We start from the raw sequence: 16,792 nt of genomic DNA, 5'->3' as shown, positions 1-16,792 counted from the left end.
TGCTATTTCTATGGGGTTTAGTGTTGAGGTTACAATTAGTGTTAGGGTTACAATTAGGTTTAGGGTTAGGAGCTAGGGTTAGGGTTATGGTTAAGGTTAGGTTTTGGGGTTAGGGTTAAGTTTAGAGGTTAGAGTTTAGAGGTTAGAGTTTAGAGGTTAGAATTTAGAGGTTAGAGTTTAAAGATTAGGGAAAATAGGATTTTGAATGGGATTGAATTTTGTGTCCCCACAAGGTTAGTTGTACAAGACTGTGTGTGTGTGTGTGTGTGTGTGTGTGTGTGTGTGTGTGTGTGTGTGTGTATGCCAGGAGTGCCCGGTCCACAGCTGGGGAAGAGTCTATCCCCATGAAAAGCAGCATTGTGGAGGGGTCCATCTTCTCAAGAGACTTCAATAAATGCTTGTGTTTGTGTTGCTGACTCCGTCCATTGTGAGCACCACCACAATCAGTCTCTCTGTTCAGGCCTCAGAGGGTTGAAGACTACTATTTCCAAACAACATCCAAAGGGAAGTACAAATGTGTCTCTCTGTGTCCCACTCATGTAGAGCAGTGGATGGAGAATCCTGACGTTACCAGGGAATCATTTATTAAAGTAGACTACGTTGTTATCAATGCTCTACTGAACCCACCTGCATAAAGCAGCACATTGCAAACACAGTTGGTGACCTACAACAGTCTTCCTGAATATGGTCATGACACAGAGCAGAGGGAGAATTACTGAGGTGCTTTATGGGACGATAGATTTACAGCCATGTTAACTGATGTCATTCTTTTGATCCTATCTAGTCAGCAGCTTAGAACATGGCGAGAGACACAGAGACAGAGAGCGAGAGACAGCGACAGAGAGCGAGAGACAGAGAGCGAGAGACAAACTCCTGGCCCATGGGGTTGTGTATGTCTCTGTGCTTTGACTCCAGGGAAATTGGGGCTCCAAGCTGTGTGACTCTTGGCTCTGACTCAGAGTGGGGATTTCCGCAGTGAGCTTGTCCAGGGTCGATAGCTACATACTCCCACTCACTAAGGCCCAGTGGGGGGTAGGGAAAGAAAGAGAGAGGGAGAGAGAGAAAGGAGGTCTGAATGACAGACTGAGAACCATGCTGTGTTAGACTGTGAACTCCACTCCACAGCCTCAGGACAGTGGTGCATGAAAAAGAAACAGGGAAGGGAGTGATTTTCCAGCAGACCGATTCAAATCTGCCACAGCTCAGCTGTGACTAATGCCCCACTCAGGGCGTCTGCCTGTGACTGCGCCCGAGTACCACGGAAATAACTCAAAATCTATGTTTGTTAGAGAGAGAGAGAGAGAGAGAGAGAGAGAGAGAGAGAGAGAGAGAGAGAGAGAGAGAAGCAATGCAGTGCTAAGATCTACTTAGATTTTTGTGTTGTGGCAAATCTTCTTTCAACACTTTGTTGGTCTAAGGTCTGAGCAGCAACAGTATTGGTTCTCTGTATATCCAGCCCTCTGTCATCTCCCTGTCTCTCTGCCTGGCTCCTGACTCCACCGATAAGGGCTTCACTAACATGCTTTATAGGCTTAATGCTACAGCTCCCTCACCTAGAGTCGTCAGGGAAAGACGCTGCACACTGCACCGAAAGCTCTGAAAAAAGAAGGAATTGGAAACAGATTTGAATGGACACCGAGAGCAGATTAAAAATGATTATGGCAGAGGGGATAAGAGCGCGTCCTATAAAGCGGATGATTATCCATCTTTAGTTCTGCTGACGATTACAGGCGTCCGCAAACAGGAAGGCAAAGACAGCACCAATATGTGTGGCTGTATGTTGTTGACTAATGTTCCCAACTGACTAATGAGCACAGTACTGTTGTGTGTTCTAGAAAACAATAAAATAGTAAAGTATAGCAAAGTGCATCATTCATTACTCACAGTACACTAAGACAGACGCCTAGTCAACCATGGGAACAGGAACACCACTTCAAAATACCCTAAGTTCCCCTACTGTGATTGATGCAAGGTGGGGTACAATTGGGGAGCTAAAATAAGTGAAGGAGTAAACCGATCTATACAGTGTGGTTGAGACCCCACAGGAAGCAGGAAGGAGAGATGGAGGGTGGTTATAACTGCCATACCACCGATGGGAAATCACAGCAATTATCAAGATGACAAGTTGCAAGGTCAGCTCAATTAGGAATCTAACTCACAACCAAACAGTCATTTACTGTACCCTCCAACCCTCATGTATTTCCCCTCTCTCTCTCTCTCTCTCTCTCTCTCTCTCTGTCTCTCTCTCTCTCTCTCGTCAGCTCAATTAGGAATCTAACTCACAACCAAACAGTCATTTACTGTACCCTCCAACCCTCATGTATTTCCCCTCTCTCTCTCTCTCTCTCTCTCTCTCTCTCTCTCTCTCTCTCTGTCTCTCTCTCTCTCTCTCTCGTCAGCTCAATTAGGAATCTAACTCACAACCAAACAGTCATTTACTGTCATGTATTTCCCCTCTCTCTACTTTCACCCCCCTCCCTCTCTCAATTCAATTCAAGGGGCTTTATTGGCATGGGAAACACATGTTAACATTGCCAAAGCATGTGAGGTAGATAATATACAAAATTGAAATTAACAATAAAAATGAACAGTAAACATTACACATACAAAAGTTTCAAAAGAAAAAAAACATTACAAATTTCATATTATGTATAAATACAGTGTTGTAACGATGTATAAATGGTTAATGTACAAAAGGGAAAATAAATAAGCATAAATATGGGTCTCTCTCTCTGTCTCTACAGGCAGTGACTTATTCTAAGCACCATGTTTCATGGCATGTGAAAAGGACTGCTGTTTGATCCTCACCATTTCTACCTGACCCAGTCTGAAAGTCTGTGTTTTAAGAGAATCATGAGAGGTACAGTTGGTCTTGTGCTCTTCTGTTGTTTTACAGCCAGGTCACGTCTCTCTACTTTTAGACAGACTGATAATAGATGCTTTTCTTCCTCGGCTCACATTAATGGCCCCTGGCCCCTGGCCCCTGGGCAGACAGAACAGACAGTCCACTGTTGGGATGGCAGGGCCGTCGTTGCACCCATCATGCACTGTGTCTGTGCTCCTCTTACACCCTACACCACTCCCACAGAGCAGAAGCTATCACATGACCTCACCGGAAGGCTACCTCATCACCATTACCCTAGGTAACCACAATCAGGTCACTGCATGGACATGGCCTGGCCTTGCTCTTATCTTCCTAGAACAGACTTGACTTGCTCACAGTCCCAGTGGTCACAGCACTGGGGAATGTCTCACCTTCACAGCTCAAAATGGTGCCTCCCTCCCAGCCAAAGAGCACACTAAAACAATGCTACTCAGCATAGCTTCCACTTAAAGCTGGAATCCTTAATGGTGAAGCAGCCACATCCGTTTGCGATATTACAACAACAAAGACGTTCCTGCAAACTGTTTTTCCAGAAGAGCACAATATGTACGGCAATGTTTACCATGCTGCACAAATCAATAACAACGGTGGTGGGGCAGCCAGTGGCGCTGTTTCCCCCCACTGCGGATACTATCTTTAAGCATTGAATGTCAAAATCAACTAAATTCAAACAAAGTCCTTTAGCGACATTGTTTGAGGTTGATCTGTGATAGCCTCTGGTGGCTGTACCCAAGTAATGGAAGCATTTTTGTAGGTTGGTAGTGCCCCTTGACCCATGGAAAACTTCCAAGGTAAGTCAAAAAGCTTTATTTTTTTGACCTTGTATTTACTAAAATAAAGTATTACAGAAAAAGATTACTGAATTATGAAAGCTATCCGTTTGCGATTTCAGCACCACAGCTGGGCCAGTCAGTCAGTCAGCCAGTCAGTCAGCCAGTCAGTCAGTCAGCCAGTCAGCCAGCCAGTCAGCCAGCCAGCCAGTCAGCCAGTCAGTCAGCCAGTCAGTCAGCCAGCCAGCCAGCCAGTCAGCCAGTCAGCCAGTCAGTCAGCCAGTCAGTCAGTCAGTCAGTCAGCCAGTCAGCCAGTCAGTCAGTCAGAATGCTGTCTCTGGCTGGGATTACAAAGCCACTGAATACTGCCCATTTCTGCAGAGATAAAACTTTGGCTCCTACATGACTCCAATCAGCAACCTAATTTCCCACTCACTCTAAAATGGTGCTTATGCTTGGCCAATTGGAGTGAAATATGATGCCCCCACATAACATTGTTTCAGGCCTTTCTTCGTTGTAACACATTCCTCAATCCTATAACACCACTGCAATCCCATGAGACCCCAGGCCTCAAAACACTCAAAACGTCATTCACAATAACCTGCACAACATCCATCACAACTGCACTGAGCAGTATAGTCACAAACAACAGGTGTGGCTGCCCCATACCACCGTGGAGGACAGTCTTTCATGATCCATCCATGATCAGGGTGGGTTGGCAGTAATCATAACTAATCCTGTGAGGCAAGCCAGTGGGTGTTTAGCCAGCATGGCAGAACAGAGCAGAACTATAGCTGGACTGACAAAGGAACAGCTCTTGTTAAGACTGACTGGATGGGCAAGGTAGGTTTGGCTTTGTGACATGCCCATGGGGACATGGGTTGGGATCATGTATACTAGCTTAACATAACCACTCCAGGGTTTTTGTTTAGGGCCACCTAAGTACAAACAGTTATATACTGAACAAAAATATAAACACAACATGTAAAATGTTGGTCACATGTTTCATTAGCTGAAATAAAAGATCCCAGAAATGTTCCATGTGCACAAAAAGCTTATTTCTCTCAAATTCTGTGCACAAATTTGTTAACATCCCTGTTAGTGAGCATTTCTCCTTTGCCAAGATAATCCATCCACCTGACAGGTGTGGCATATCAAGAAGCTGATTAAACAGCATGATTTTTACACAGGTGCACATTGGGCTAGGGACAATAAAGGCCACTCTAAAATGTGCAGTTTTGTCACAACACAATGCCACAGATGTCTGAAGTTTTGAGGGAGTGTGAAATTAGCATGCTGACTGCAGGAATGTCCACCAGAGAGGTTGCCAGAGAATTGAATGTTTAATTCTCTACCATAAGCCGCCTCCAATGTCATTTTAAAGAATTTGGCAGTACGTCCAACCGTCCTCACACCAAGTGTAGCCACGTCAGCCCAGGACCTGCACATCCGGCTTCTTCACCTGCGGGATCGTCTGAGACCAGCCAACTGATTAGCTGATGAAACTGAGGAGTATTTCTGTCTGTAATAAAGCCCTTTTGTGGGGAAAAAACTAATTCTGATTGGCTGGGCCTGGCTCCCCAGTGGGTGGGCCTGGCTCCCAAGTGGGTGGGCCTATGCCCTCCCAGGCCCATGCATGTGTGCGCCCCTGCCCAGTCATGTGAAATACATAGATTAGGGCATGATGAATTTATTTAAATTGTCTGATTTCCTTATATGAACTGTAACTCAGTAAAAACGTTGAAATTGTTGAATGTTGCGTTTATATTTTTGTTCAGTATTTATATAAAATAATACTTTTCGCGATGGTAAAACATTTTCAGTGTAAAATTCAACGACTAAAACCAGATATAATGTATGCAAAAAAGATAATGGATCTATATATTTGAAATAAGATCATCTTTGAGAACTAACAATCATCAAAATGAAAAACTAGTATGTAATGCCACCATGGGAGTGGGCCAAGACAGAAATGTCCAGGGTCTCCTAATCCTATCAATGGAGCTATCAGCAACGACAGCTGGAGCCAAAACAGGTTTTGTTTGCGTGATGAGGAGCTGGCCCTTCTAAAGAAGAACCATAGTGTTTTTTTCTCTTTTTAATATACAGAGCAACAGGTGTCTGGGGCTCAGTAGCCTGAGTGTGGAGGAAGTCTTTGATGCCATTAAAGAAATGTACTGACAAAGGAAATGTTTCCACTCTTCGGCGTGATCAATAAAAAGCCATTTGGCAAAAAGCAAAAAAAGGCAGAGAATCGTTGAACATACATAATGACCAGCTGGCTGCAACCACTCACAGAGATCTTCTTCAGCTTTGATAAGGACGGCAGAAAACCAAAAGATATAAAAAATGCATGAGAGTATGGCTGCAATGTACATCTATAAGAGTGGTGTGTTATCAATGCACAAGACCCAAATACCCAGGGGGATTCTTGCTGTACACTCAGTGAAACTGTCTGGAGAGCAGGGAGTAAGCAAATAAACAAACATCAAATCAATACATGAGAGAGAGAGAGAGAGAGAGAGAGAGAGAGATGGAGGACAACTAAGTGGGAGAGAGAGAGAGAGAGAGAGAGAGAGAGAGAGAGAGAGAGAGAGATGGAGGATGACTAAGTGGGAGAGAGAGAGAGAGAGAGAGAGAGAGAGAGAGAGAGAGAGAGAGAGAGAGAGAGAGAGAGAGATGGAGGACGACTAAGGGAGAGAGAGGGAGAGAGCGAGAGAGAGAGAGAGAGAGAGAGAGCGATGGAGGACGACTAAGTGGGAGAGAGAGAGAGAGAGAGAGAGAGAGGGAGAGAGAGAGAGCGATGGAGGAGGAGTGGGAGAGAGAGAGAGAGAGAGAGAGAGAGAGAGAGATGGAGGACGACTAAGTGGGAGAGAGAGGGAGAGAGAGAGAGAGAGAGAGAGAGAGAGAGAGAGCGAGAGAGACGGAGGACGACTAAGTGGGAGAGAGAGAGAGAGAGAGAGAGAGAGAGAGAGGAGTGGAGGACGAATAAAGGGAGAGAGAGGGGAGAGAGAGAGAGAGAGAGGAGAGCGAGAGAGACGAGGAGAGATGAGAGAGAGAGAGAGAGAGAGAGATGAGAGAGATGAGAGGTCGAACTAAGGGAGAGAGAGAGAGAGAGAGAGCGAGCCGAGAGAGAGAGACGGAGACGACTAAGTGGGAGTAGCGCGAGAGAGAGAGAGAGAGAGAGAGAGAGAGAGAGAGAGAGAGAGAGAGAGAGAGAGAGAGACAGACAGACAGACAGCAGACGACTAAGTGGGAGAGAGAGAGAGAGACGAAGGACGACTAAGTGGGAGTGAGAGAGAGAGAGAGAGAGAGAGAGAGAGAGAGAGAGAGAGAGAGAGAGAGAGAGAGACAGACAGACAGCAGACGACTAAGTGGGAGAGAGAGAGAGAGACGAAGGACGACTAAGTGGGAGTGAGAGAGAGAGAGAGAGAGAGAGAGAGAGAGAGAGACAATTACAGAGGCATTTGTGTGAACAGTAACCTGGGGAAGGTTTTCTGTAGTATCATCAATGTAAGAGTTCTAAACTTCCTTAATAAGCACAATGTCTTGAGTAAAGCCAAATTGGATTTATACCAAAACATCGCACAACTGATCATATTTACACCTTACACACCCTGATAGATAAACATGTCCACCAAAATAATACCAAAATATACACTTGCTTTATCGACTTCCAAAAAGCATTTGATTCTATTTGGCATACAGGACTGTTCTACAAAGTTATTGAAAGTGGTGTAGGGGGTAAAACATATGACATAATTAAATCAATGTATACTGGCAATACATGCAGCATTAAAATTGGTAAGAAAAGGACAGAATTATTTAACCAGGGGCGGGGCCTTCGTCAGGGTTGCAATCTGAGCCCTGCACTCTTCAATATTTACATTAACGAATTGGCCACTATTCTAGAAAAATCCTCAGCCCCTGGTGTTAGTCTCCACAATTCAGAAGTTAAATGCCTACTCTTCGCAGATGACCTATGCCTGCTGTCACCCACAGCACCTGGCCTACAGCAGAGCCTGGACCTGCTAGAGCAGTACTGCCAGACCTGGGCCCTGGCAGTAAACCCCAAAAAGACTAAAATAATGATTTTCCAGAGAAGATCCAGATCTCAGGGAATTAGACCAAAGTTCTCAATTGGTACAAAATATATAGAGTACTGTACACACTACAATTACTTAGGTTTAAAAATAAGCTCAACTGGACACCTTAATGAGGCAGTGAATGAACTGAGAGAGAAAGCACGCAGGGCATTCTACGCCATTAAAAAGCAAATTCAAATTGAAATACCTATTAAAATTTGGCTAAAACTAATTGAATATGTCATTGAACCAATTGCACTTTATGGCAGCGAGGTGTGGGGTCCACTTGCAAAACAAGATTTCATCAAATGGGACAAACACCCCATTGAAACCCTACATGCAGAGTTCTGTAAGATTCTCCTACGTGTCCAGAGGAAAACTACAAACAATGCATGCAGGGCAGAATTAGGCCAATATCCACTAATAATAAAAACTCAAAAAAGAGCAATTAAGTTTTGGAAACATCTAAAATACAGTGACCCCCTCTCATATCATTACCAAGCCCTGCAATGCCAAGAGCTGAGCAAAGAAAAGAGTCCCCTCATCCAGCTGGTCCTGGGGCTGAGTTCACAAACCTGTTCTACTAACACACTGAAGCCTCAGGACCAGAACATCCAATCAATCAGAATAAACCAAATTACAACACAGTCAAAACAAAACTACATTGCTTATTGGGAAACACAAGCACAAACACAAAGCAAAATGCAGTGCTATCTGGCCCTAAATCGACAGTACACTATGGCTAAATATTTGACCATGGTTACTGATCAAAACCTTAGAAAAACCTTGACAAAGTACAGGCTCAGTGAGCACAGCCTTGCCATTGAGAAGGGTAGACACAGGAAAACCTGGCTCCCTGTAGAGGAAAGGCTGTGTAACCACTGCACAACAGCAGAACCTGAGACGGAGCTGCATTTCCTGACAAAATGTCAAAAATATAAAACAATTAGAGAGTGTCATTTCCCCAAATTTGAAATCCTTATTCAAGGTTTTAAAGACCTCTCTGATGAGGATAGGCTACCCATCCTGTTGGGGGAGGACGCAGAGAGCTGTGGGTTGGCAGCGCACTACATTGCTGCCTGCCATAAGTTGAGGGACAGTGTCTGACAGACCAATAAACCTGCACATGTCCTCAACTGTATGATTATTGTTATTGTTGAATGTATGGTTATATTGACCGTTGGTTATTGTTGTTACTGTTGTCCCGTTGACAATTTTTGATTCTCTTTTTTATGTATTTTTTATATTGTAAATATCCAAAGTAAGCTTTGGCAATATGTACATTGTTACGTCATGCCAATAAAGCGAATTGAATTGAATTGAATTGAGAGAGAGAGAGAGAGAGAGAGACGGCGGACGACTAAGTGGGAGAGAGAGAGAGACCAATACACCCTGATGGACTAAGCCCTATTATGTGCACTGGATAATATGGATAATGTGTCCCTTTCAACAACAAAAAACATTCTGCCCCCCAGTAAAGCCTTGATGAGGTATTGAGAGGAAATAGAACAATCAAGCCCAGTCACTATGCAGAGTATAGGTCTGCTCCGACAGGGATGTCTGTCATTGCCAACGTGTCTGCTTGATCTGAATCAGCAATCTCTCAGTATCTATGTGTAGCCAATCTACTGCTCCTGGAGATAACATGCTACAATCTACACTGAACAAAAATAGAAACGCAACATGTAAAGTGTTAGTCCCATGTTTCATTAGCTGAAATCCCAGATCCCAGAAATGTTCCATTCGCACAAAAAGCTTATTTCTCTCAAATATTGTGCAAAAATGGGTTAACATCCCTGTTAGTGAGCATTTCTCCTTTGCCAAGATAATCCATCCATCTGACAGGTTCGACATATCAAGAAGCTGATTAAACAGCATGATCATTACAAATGTGCAGTTTTGTCACACAACACAATACCACAGATGGTATTGAAGGAAGGAAGGAGAATGCAATTGGCATGTCGACTGCAGGAATGTCCACCAGAGCTGTTGCCAGAGAATTTAAGGTTCATTTCTCTACCATAAGCCGCCTCCAACGTTGTTTTAGATAATTTGGCAGTATGTCCAACCGGCCTCACAACCGTAGACCACATGTAACCATGCCAGCCCAGGACCTCCACATCCGGCTTCTTCACCTGCAAGATCGTCTGAGATCAGCCATACTCTCATGCTGATGAAACTGTGGGTTTGTACAACCAAAGAATTTCGGCACAAACTGTCAGAAACCATCTTAGGGAAGCTCATCTGCGTGCTTGTTGTCCTCACCAGGGTCTTGACCTGATTGCAGTTTAGCGGCGTAACGTGGGCAAATTGTCATCTTTTTATGGCCACTGGCCCGCTGGAAAAGTGTGCTCTTCACGGATGAATCCCGGTTTCAACTGTACCGGGCAGATGGCAGACATGACAGCGTGTGGGCGAATGGTTTGCTGATGTCAACATTGTGAACAGAGTGCCCCATGGTGGTGGTGGAGTTATGGTATGGGCAGGCAGGCATAAGCTATGGACAACGGACACAATTGCATCTTATTGATGGCAATTTGAATGCACAGACACACCGTGACGAGATCCTGAGACTCATTGATGTGCCATTAATCTGCCGCAATCACCTCATGTCGCAAGGATCTGTACACAATTCCTGGAAGCTGAAAATGTCCCAGTTCTTCTATGGCCTGCATACTCACCAGCCATGTCACCCATTGAGCATGTTTGGGATACTCTGGATCGACATGTACAACAGCGTTTTCCAGTTCCCGCCAATATCCAGCAACTTCACACAGCCATTGAAGAGGAGTGGGACAAGATTTCACAGGCTACAATCAACAGTCTGATCAACTCTATGCCAAGGAAATGTGTTGTGCTGCATGGGGCAAATGGTCACACCAGATACTGACTGGTTTTCTGATCCACGACCCTATCTTTTTTTTAAAGGTATCTGTGACCAACAGATGCTTATCTGTATTCCCAGTCATGTGAATTCCATAGATCTGGGCCTAATGCATTTTTTTCAATTGACTGATTTCCTTGTATGAACTGTAACTCAGTAAAATCTTTGAAATCGGTGAATGTTGCGTTAATATTTTTAACCAGTGTAAAAACAGAAATTGAGGATTGTTTGCTGGATAAATTAAACCCCATTGAAATGCTTGTGGGTGTTTTTCAATAAACTGAAAGGGCAGTAAAGATCCCTAAAAGATATGAAAGTCCTGCAGGGCCTATTATTATTTCCACAAAGTCAATGCATGTATCTTTTCCATCCAAAGCAATATTTTCTCTCTCATTGAAAAACGAGCTAAACATAACAGAAAAAGAAGAGAAGAATCTAGGCCTAGAGGTAGAACAAGAGAATACAAAACAGGAACAATGAACATTTAGGCCCTGTTTCCCTCCTCTGATGTGTTGTCCACAGTCAGTGCTAGCTTTCCAGGAATCAGGAAACCTTCTCTTTCATGGAAACACTAACTTGGCCTAGGGCAGTCAAGAGGCCCTCCCCAATTTTATAGTCATAAGCATTATTATGTACATGCCATTTTATTGAGTACATTTAAAACAAACGATTGATCTAAAGTTTCTGGAGGAAAGAAGTCTGATAGTGGCACCACTGGAAGGAACTTACTGTAGCTTACGTGTCCTTGATACCGGATGCTTACCTGACACTGACACCTAGTGATATAGGCTTAGGCTACTTGCTGACTCAGTGTTCAGTAGGTCATACTTCACATGATGTTGCACCGGCCCGCCCTGGGCATTAGCAACATAAGTGGTCGCTTAGGGCCTCCGGCCGCTAAGGGGCCCCGGCCAAAAACATTTTTTTTTTTTTAAACTCAGTCAGGGTCTCAACTTATTGTTGTGAGTTAGAATAGTATAATTCACATGGTGCATTTTAGAAATGTTGTTCTGCATCAGCAGTTTTTCTCTTGCTATGTCAATCACTGACAGTCACTCAATTAGCCATGTCTAGCCAGCTATCTAAACTTGTAGTAATCATGGTCAAATTACAGACCAGGCACAAAGGGCACGTGCCCAGGGGCCCTGACCTCCAGGGGCCCCCATTGATTTTATTAGTCACTCTCACTCAGATATCATATTAACATGGTATAAGTCATGAAAAATGTGTAGAGTTGCAGGATATTAGCTTTAAAACTGCAAAAATGTCCTTCCACCCTATGGTAACATTTTTTGAATTTCAAGAAATTAGCTGTAAAACTGGACATTTTTCCCTCCGCCCCATGGCAAATTAGTAGAATTGCATGAAATTTGTTAGAAAATTGCCAAATGTTCTCTCCTCTCCATGGCAAAATGTAAAAAATGCATGCAAACATGTTTCCCCATGGCAACATTTGTCAAATTGCAGGAAATTATCTCTAAAACGTTTTTCTTTACACTGTCAAAAGGCGGGCCATTAAAATGTTTTTCCGTGAGGTGGGGACCAACATAATTTTGCTTAAGGCCCTCAAAAGGCACAAATGCCTTGTAGTAACAGATGTGGTGAAATATATTGGCACCATTACACCCTTTTAATTTGTTGTTTTTTTCAAACAAATACATGAGTAAACACAAAGTTTTTTTCTATTTCAATTTAGTTTAGAAGAAAAAAGGCTGCATTTTATGTATCTTATTATTTGAACTTTGTACTGGACCACTGACTTTGGTCTGACCCAAACTCAGTGGGTTACCTGCAAGGCTGCAGCAGACAGATATTAATGTTGGGTTCTGGCGTGAGTTCAACCTGGCCTCTAATTTGTAACAATTCCCTCATATGCAGTTTCCTGAACTGAGATGACACCTGTGTAAGCAGCATAAGGTAACATGACCTGTTTAATTAGGTCCTTGACTCTGACTCCCTCCACTGGAACTCACCTGAGTGGAACAACTGTGTACCACAAGAAATGGCCCTCTAATGCTCCATACCGGTGATTTCTCGTCCATATGGCGGGTGAGGTATAAAAAGTACACATGTGTGTGTACAGTATTTGTTGGTCTACACATCATCAATACGTCATTACTTGTGTCTACACCCGCACAAATATGTCAGACTGCTTTGGTAACACACTGTAAGCACCTGCCATTATTATGCCCTGTTTGAGCATTGCAAACATGAGGGACAGAAAACACAGACCTAAAGTTTCAAGGTGATGGTGTGGGTGTGGACTAAAGGCTCAGTAGGTTATAGTGGGCTACTACCTGTCTAAAACCACCATAGTACTTTGGCCCGATGTACTAGTAGGGTACCTGTCTACCATCAGTCCCTGTCGTGCAAAGACGTCACCACGAACCCAATTAGAAGAAATAGCCTACAAATATGACATGCACGCATCACTTCGAATAGGACAAACACAGACTAACATAATATGTTACATCAAGGAAAACCCCTGTCCAATGCTAACTTGGAAAACTTACTTGCATCGAGTCGTTGTTAGCCATCTGGTGTCTTGTGTATCAATCACACAGGCTACCACAGCGGTGAGATGACAACGTCTTCTTCAATGTAGCTGATCAATTCTTCACTATCAAATCATTTTAGTGATCTACGACACCATCAAATCAGTTCCTGTCCGTTTGGAGTTATTTGAGGTCAAAGAGCAGGACAACATTGGCGAATACCCTCAGCACTTTAAAACGACAGTGAACTAACTGTACGGAGAGTTAACGGGCGTTTGTCTCTGCCCAGGTGAGCGAGAGCATCGACAAAATAAACATTGTAGGCCTATCATTCTCTTCTTTAGTCCATGTTCCCAAAGAGCAAGAAGTTACGTTAACCGGGTCCACCTTTCAACTATGTTGTGTAGTTTGAAGGCTGACGTTGACTGGTTCATCTGACATTCTACCCCATGTAATTGGAGAACATGCCAGCTACAGAAATAATACTAAATGGACATCATTACATTTTTCACTCACTCTCGAAATTATACATTATTATTAGGCTATTATTTCCATGCATTGCATCGTCAAGCCTATAATCGGGTTATGAACAAGAACCGTTATGTCTACATAACATAGCCTCCCGCTTACGTAGCCTACCTTATCCTTTCCAGTTTAAATCCAGGCGAAATATCTATAAACCACAACAACAACAAAAAATACCTGACATTTTCTTACTCTGAGAAAATTAATGCTATCCTACGCCACTCCTCCCTTGCTGAGAGCTCTTTTGTGCGTGACTGGTCGTCAATCAACTGTATAAAAACGGTCTGATGCTCGTTGCTCGAGGGGGCAACTGAACAGTGAGGGTAGCAGAGCGCAAGTGAGGGGCGCGCGTCGTATTGGTCATGTGATCACTACAATTGCAATAAACCTGTTGACGATAAATCATAATTTCGCGCCTCTCTTTAGTAATTTCATAAAGCGAGCCCATCATCACCACTTGGCAACCCTAACCCTACCCATTGTTCATTTGTTGTAGCGGAACTAAATGGATTAAGAGAGAGACTTAATGGTATGGACTTGATATTGTACAGGGTAGGATTAGGCTAAGCGACTCTTTGTCCGACTCTGGCCATCACTGAAAGAGACTAGTGAAGCCTAGTGGTTAGTTGGCCAAACTGTTGCTCAAACTGTACATGATATTTAGTCTCGGAAAGGTTGCAACCTGGAATCAGGGGTAGACGTAACATAGTAAACGAAAATCCGTGACTCTCAAATTAGTATATTTTATGTTACGTATTATGTGTGGGTGTCCGTCGTCCATTTTGTATGATATGCTACGAATTACAATTTGTTGTCACTAAAGTTAGCTAGGTGGCTAATTCCAAACATTAGCTAGGTTAGGTGTTAAGGTTAGGAGTTAGGTTAAAGGGCAAAAGTAGTTGCAAAGTTGCTAAATGCTACAGTTGTCTGTGATGAGATTTGAATACACAACCTTTGGATTGCTAGACATTCGCATTACACACCCACCGATCCACCTTCCTTTTATTGTTGCCTTCAGTAACCTTCGGTCTTATGTAGCCATACCAAATGTAACAGATCATACTATTAGCCTACTGGTTAGAGCTTTGGGACAGTAACCAAAAGATTGCTGGATCAAATCCCCAAGCTGACAAGGTAAAAATCTGTTGCTCTGCCTGAGTAAGGCAGTTACCCCACTGTTCCCCGGGCGCTGAAGACGTGGATGTCGATTAAGGCAGCCACCTGCACCTCTCTGATTCAGAGGTTGGGTTAAATACAGAAGACACATTTCAGTTGAAGGCATTCAGTTGTACATTTACATTTTAGTCATTTAGCAGACGCTCTTATCCAGAGCGACTTAGTTGTACAACTGACTAGGTATCCCCCTTCCCCTAATTTAAGTGTTCCGTTTACTATGTTACTTCTAGTATGAGGAAACCCAGACCCTAGGAAGCCTGAACATTGGTACATTGTGGGAGGCAACCGATCATATATAGTCTACTTCAGTGGAGGCAACTCCTCTGACTAGACAAGAGGGACTACATGGCATCAGTCTTTCACAGTAGGTTATGCTGTCAGCATATCTATGTGTTTGTTGCCAATGCCAACCTGGTTACAAAATAGCAAAAAATAGGAAGAGCTAGTTGAAAGTCATTTTATTTCTAAATTATGGTTATATTAAAACGTACTTAATGATACATGTATCAGACACAAGCCTAAAAATGATCTTAAATAGTGAATTACCATACAGTAGGCCTATCACAGTCTACAAACACAACTCAAATATAAATCAACTTATTAATAGCAACAGTTTAATAATCAAATCCTTGTAGCAAAATTGATCAAGAGTCAATGAAGGATCTTGAAAATAATATTAGGTTTTCCAAACTCTGATTAGGCCTATAAATGTACTTAATAGTATGCCTCTGGTGATTATTTGAACTATAATGTTTGATGATGGCCAGTCATGTCTATACAAATGTAGGATTTTCATTTGAGACAGTTTGCTACAGCAGGAAATGTGAATTATCTGGATTATAATTAAAATTGACATTTCACACAAGGGAAAATCTAATCTGACATTTCAAAGTGGAAATGACAAACTTCAGAAGTCTTTATAAAACCTCAAATACACTACGAGTATGTTTTGGGTGGGGGAAAATAGTTTTTTTGAAAGGTCTAAAACCAAATCAAAACTGTGTAGAAATGATAATGTATACATGTATAGCCTTTTCACTCTGTCCAGTTTGATAACAGTAATTGAAACGAAAGCTACACAGTGAAAAATTCAAGCATTTATGGACCCTGGACTATTTTTTGCAAGCAAATAATACATTTTTAACGCGTCCCTCCAGACCTCCGTGAAGACCGAATGCGGCCCAAGGGCAAAATGAGTTGGACACCATCGGTTTAAAAGACAACGTATTACATAAATATCATTTTCACAAATGCTGCATTCAAACTGAAATAAGTTGTCATACACAGCATCACATACATTTATAATTTCACCATGTGGATACATACAGATATACTTTTTAAAATATTATGAAGCCGAGATTAGCCTAGCCTACCAGTCAAAAGTTTCATAGATGTGCTTGCGCAATACTAATATTTTATATCCTACGGTACTGATAAAGACAGATTACATGGGTTACAGTATTTGTTTACAGTAGTCTAACTCAACCATTAGGTGGCAGTGTTCATCTACCTCTATTTACAAACGGAACTTAAAGGACATGCAGTATAATAGCCTTTAATCATTAATGCAAATAAAACATTTATAGATACTACATACCTGTATAGATGCTAAAATTAGAACAAACTTGCATAACAAAAATTCTCATTAAATCTAAACTAAATTATGTGCAACTGATATTGCACAATTCACCATACATTTCTGATTGCACATAACAGTAGAATTAATACATTTGATATAACATTGCTTCAAATTTTACATCCCGACTGAAACCCTACCCAGACATTGTGTAGCCTTGCCAAATAGGAAGTACATACATGACATACGATCTTAGACCTGACACCAAAGTAATACAAGCAGGAATCAAAACTGCCTGAGCAGTCAAAACTCCAAAACAGAGACAGGTGGCTCACAGATTAAATCAATTTGTTGATAGATCAACTGTTGACATGACTGAGAAATTAATATCCTTCAT

At 42.5% G+C, this 16,792-nt stretch overlaps 1 protein-coding gene across 1 annotated transcript in view; it reads right to left on the bottom strand.

Moving 5' to 3' along the window:
- Positions 1–13,957, bottom strand: part of LOC115170534 (serine/threonine-protein kinase N1) — a 44,300-nt gene extending 30,343 nt beyond the window's left edge. The window contains exon 1 of the mRNA XM_029726758.1: positions 13,137–13,957. Within this exon, the coding sequence (XP_029582618.1) occupies positions 13,137–13,160 (24 nt within the window). The 5' untranslated portion in view covers positions 13,161–13,957. The remainder of the gene's footprint in view (positions 1–13,136) is intronic.
- Between the last annotated feature and the right edge of the window lie 2,835 nt (positions 13,958–16,792).

Source organism: Salmo trutta, chromosome 32 (genome assembly GCF_901001165.1).
Source record: "Salmo trutta chromosome 32, fSalTru1.1, whole genome shotgun sequence".
Lineage (NCBI taxonomy): Eukaryota > Metazoa > Chordata > Actinopteri > Salmoniformes > Salmonidae > Salmo > Salmo trutta.
This window is presented reverse-complemented; position numbering and strand designations above follow the sequence as displayed.